The 3546-nt window shown below is 32.2% G+C and overlaps 1 protein-coding gene across 1 annotated transcript; it reads left to right on the top strand.

Moving 5' to 3' along the window:
- The first annotated feature begins 2294 nt into the window (after nucleotides 1-2294).
- On the top strand, nucleotides 2295-3335 carry LOC114647569 (trace amine-associated receptor 1-like). Its single transcript, XM_028796190.1, has one exon. It carries the CDS (start codon nucleotides 2295-2297, stop codon nucleotides 3333-3335), a length of 1041 nt encoding a protein of 346 aa, XP_028652023.1.
- Nucleotides 3336-3546: the final 211 nt, after the last annotated feature.

The following is a 3546-nucleotide window of genomic DNA, read 5'->3' as shown; positions in this document are numbered from 1 at the left end:
GGTAGTCTGATTACTTTTAAAAATAATGAGTAACCTAACATAGTACTTATTTTATTGAAGTGAAAGTGATAATACCTGTGTTATTGTTATCCCAGCGGCACTGGTTGTAAAGCAAGAAGCAAACTACTGGTAACATCACTTCTTTGCATTCCTCAATTGCATAACCAACCAGAAAAAGAGTGTGCTGCTTACAAACTGGTAAAATAAAAATATTAAAAAAGTATCAGTTTACTTTTAAATCAGCTATTTGCTATAGATAGGTTAAAACAGTTTGATCAGGCGACACAGTGGCCAGTGTTTCCACCATGATTTTATCGGTGGTTTAGGTAGAGGATGTAAAAAGAGGATGGATTTGATGTCACAGTATTAAGACAGGGACTCCATATATTTGACAGTGTTTCTGGTCAGTTTCATGAAAATCCATGTATGAGCCTAGAAATTAATATATGGTGGCCAGTTAAATGTGCAGTTTTTCTTACAAAAGAAGAAGCAGTCTTGCTTCTTCTGTACAAGCATGGCTTGTAGATAGATAGATGTAGTGCCTTATATTTAATAATCAGTAACTTATAACATATTAAGTTCCTCTTTTGGTAAATAAAAAATAATGTAACTAAGTTACTTTCAAAAGTAATGAATTTTCCGCTACATGGTGCCTTCATTTTAAGAATTTACAGTATAATCAAGTTGATCATTATATTGGTGGATCAATCTGCTTTTAGTGGAGGACCAAAGGTTTGTGTGCTCTGCTAATAATAATTATGTAGTAATTTACATACATTAAACAGCATACAGTAAATTTGTTTAGATGTAGCATAGTGAACAATGTATAATACTCTTTTGATAATTTTATTATTTATAATTTATCCTACAAAACATTTTAAGATTAATTGTAACTTTTTACATGAGAGAAACGATCATCGGTGTCTGGATTTTTTTTGGTATTATGCTGCATGATGATATGTCATTGTGTTATGATTGCACCATCTAATTATTATATGCACTGTGTCACAACATTGTAAGCTATATAAGCAATGAAGCACTGTATGATTTGCTCTAATGCGATGAAAGAAGGGCGTCGGCTAAAGTAAGTATTAGCATTGTGTATTGTTGCATGTGCTGTTGTTTTAAGATGTCATATCATTTATAATTAGACTGAAATCTTTTTTTCATATTTATTTTTGTGCCTTACAATAGGCAAAAACACAATTTACTTTGGGTGAATTGGTGTTGTTAAATTGGCCACAGTGTGCATGTGTGTTCACCGTTATGGGCTACTGCCCTTTCCAGGTGTTGTTTCTACCTTGTCCCTGATGATTGCCCTTAGTAGTTTGTGTTAAGAAAATAGATGCCTTTCATAATAAATAACAGATTATATAATATCTAGTGAAAAGTGTGGCTGCTTATGCCTCAACATGTATGCTTTTTTATATTTATATGGTGTCTCTGGTAAAAAGTACACCTGCTCTCAATTGGGTAGTTTTAGGTTAATGATTACATGTGTCCTCTTTGTCTATGGGTAACCAGACTGTTTAGTAGTCAAAAAGAAGCTAATGAAAATAAAGGAAGTAATGTAAGAAGGTCGACTACTATAAAAGAAAATCAAGGGATCTACTTAAAAAAGCTACACTTTACAATTATCTTTCAATACAGTTCAAGGTGAGATTTAGACGCAAGTTCACCTCCAAAATATTCTGTACTTTTAGTGCCCTGCTATAAATTGATTATAAAATTGAAAAAGAGATCTAGTCACACATTTCAGTGCATATATTTTATTTTTTTCAGTCTCTAATCAGAGAGGGTATTAGTGCCCTTAGCTTATAGGAGAGATAATATACATTCTGCCCCTACCTGAAAATTGCTTGCTGATGTTACTTATTGCTTACAAAATATAAATCACATTAAGGGAACATTTCTTATTTTGCATTTGTTGTTCTTTACACCCACACTTTGTGAACTGGCATAATAAGTTGGATACAATTACCACAGTAGATTCTACAGATAAGTTTCATTAGGATTGCAGAAGAACAGCAGTAAAGGTCAGCTGATCAAATACCAGTTCTAGTAATTCTAGTAAAAAGCATTTATTATGAAATTGGTGTGAACAAACTTCCAACCACTGAAATATAAATAATGGGTAATATATAACTGAAACAAGAGTGAATGTTTAAAGAGTATATACAAATTGCTTACAAGAATGTTTACATTGTTAAAAATATGTTGTTTGTTTCAAATCATTTGATTGGAAATTATAATAACCAACACTGTATTTTATTATAGGGGCAACGAGAAGAAATATGAACTTCACTTTGAGTGAAAATTCTGAAATTGTCCAGTATTGTTATGAATCTATAAAAAGCTCATGTCAGAAACGCCCTTACGCAATCTCTGTCCGTATCCTTATATATGTATTTCTGTGGATGACAATCATTGTCACTGTTATTGGAAACCTACTGGTCATTATCTCTATTTCTCACTTTAGAGTACTTCACTCCCCAACAAATTATTTTATATTGTCTTTGGCAGTTGTTGATTTATGTTTGGGAGGATTTATAATGCCACCTGTTATGGTTCAAAGTGTAGAGACATGCTGGTATTTTGGGGAATTCTTCTGCAAGTTTCATCTTGGTTCAATTATCATGCTTTGCACTGCTTCTATTATTCATTTGTCTGTTATATCTATCGATCGCTACTATGCAGTGTGCCACCCATTAAGATACAAAACAAAGATCACCCTATCTATAACTGTTAACATAATCTGTACCAGCTGGGTTCTTTCTGCTGTGCTCGGATTTGGAATTGTGTTTCTAGAGTTAAATTTAAAGGGTATAGAAGACTTCTATAATACGAATATTAATTGTGTAGGCAGCTGTATTTTGATGCAAAATGAAACATCTGGACTGCTTTCATCCTTATTTTCTTTTTATATCCCTGGATCTATTATGGTATGTATTTATATGAAAATTCTTAAGGTAGCAAGGAGACAAGCAAGGTCAATCAGAGACACAGCTCATCCTATGCAAATTACTGAAGAAAATGGAGACTCAGCTTCCAGCAAAAGAGAAGCAAAAGCTGCAAAAACTCTGGCAATAGTATTAGGAGTCTTTCTAATATGCTGGTCTCCTTTCTTTGTGTGTAATATAATTGACCCCTTTATACATTACACAACACCACCTTTATTGATAGATATACTTTTATGGTTTGGCTACCTGAATTCAACATTTAATCCAATTGTTTATGGTTTCTTTTATAGCTGGTTCAGAAAAGCACTCAGAATAATTCTGTTAGGCAAAATATTTCAAAGTAATTCCTCTAGAATAAAACTATATGCAGAATGAATTTTTGTTACAAATTCATGCATATATTTCTACCGCTTCACAACTTAGTTAGTGATTTTAGAAAATGAGAAAAAGAAAAAAAAATATTACATTTTTGGTTCAGTTATTTTTTTAATCAAAATGATTATTATGACTTACTCTATTTTGATTCAGCTCATTACTTCAACTTGGCCTTTAAGATAATTGCTTAGAAGAGTATTTTTTTTTGTAT

Source organism: Erpetoichthys calabaricus, chromosome 3 (assembly GCF_900747795.2).
Source record: "Erpetoichthys calabaricus chromosome 3, fErpCal1.3, whole genome shotgun sequence".
NCBI classification, from domain to species: Eukaryota; Metazoa; Chordata; class Cladistia; order Polypteriformes; family Polypteridae; genus Erpetoichthys; species Erpetoichthys calabaricus.
This window is presented reverse-complemented; position numbering and strand designations above follow the sequence as displayed.

Bases quoted from the DNA above. Each gene is read 5' to 3' on its own strand.
- LOC114647569 (XM_028796190.1), top strand. From the start codon at position 2,295: ATGAACTTCACTTTGAGTGAAAATTCTGAAATTGTCCAGTATTGTTAT.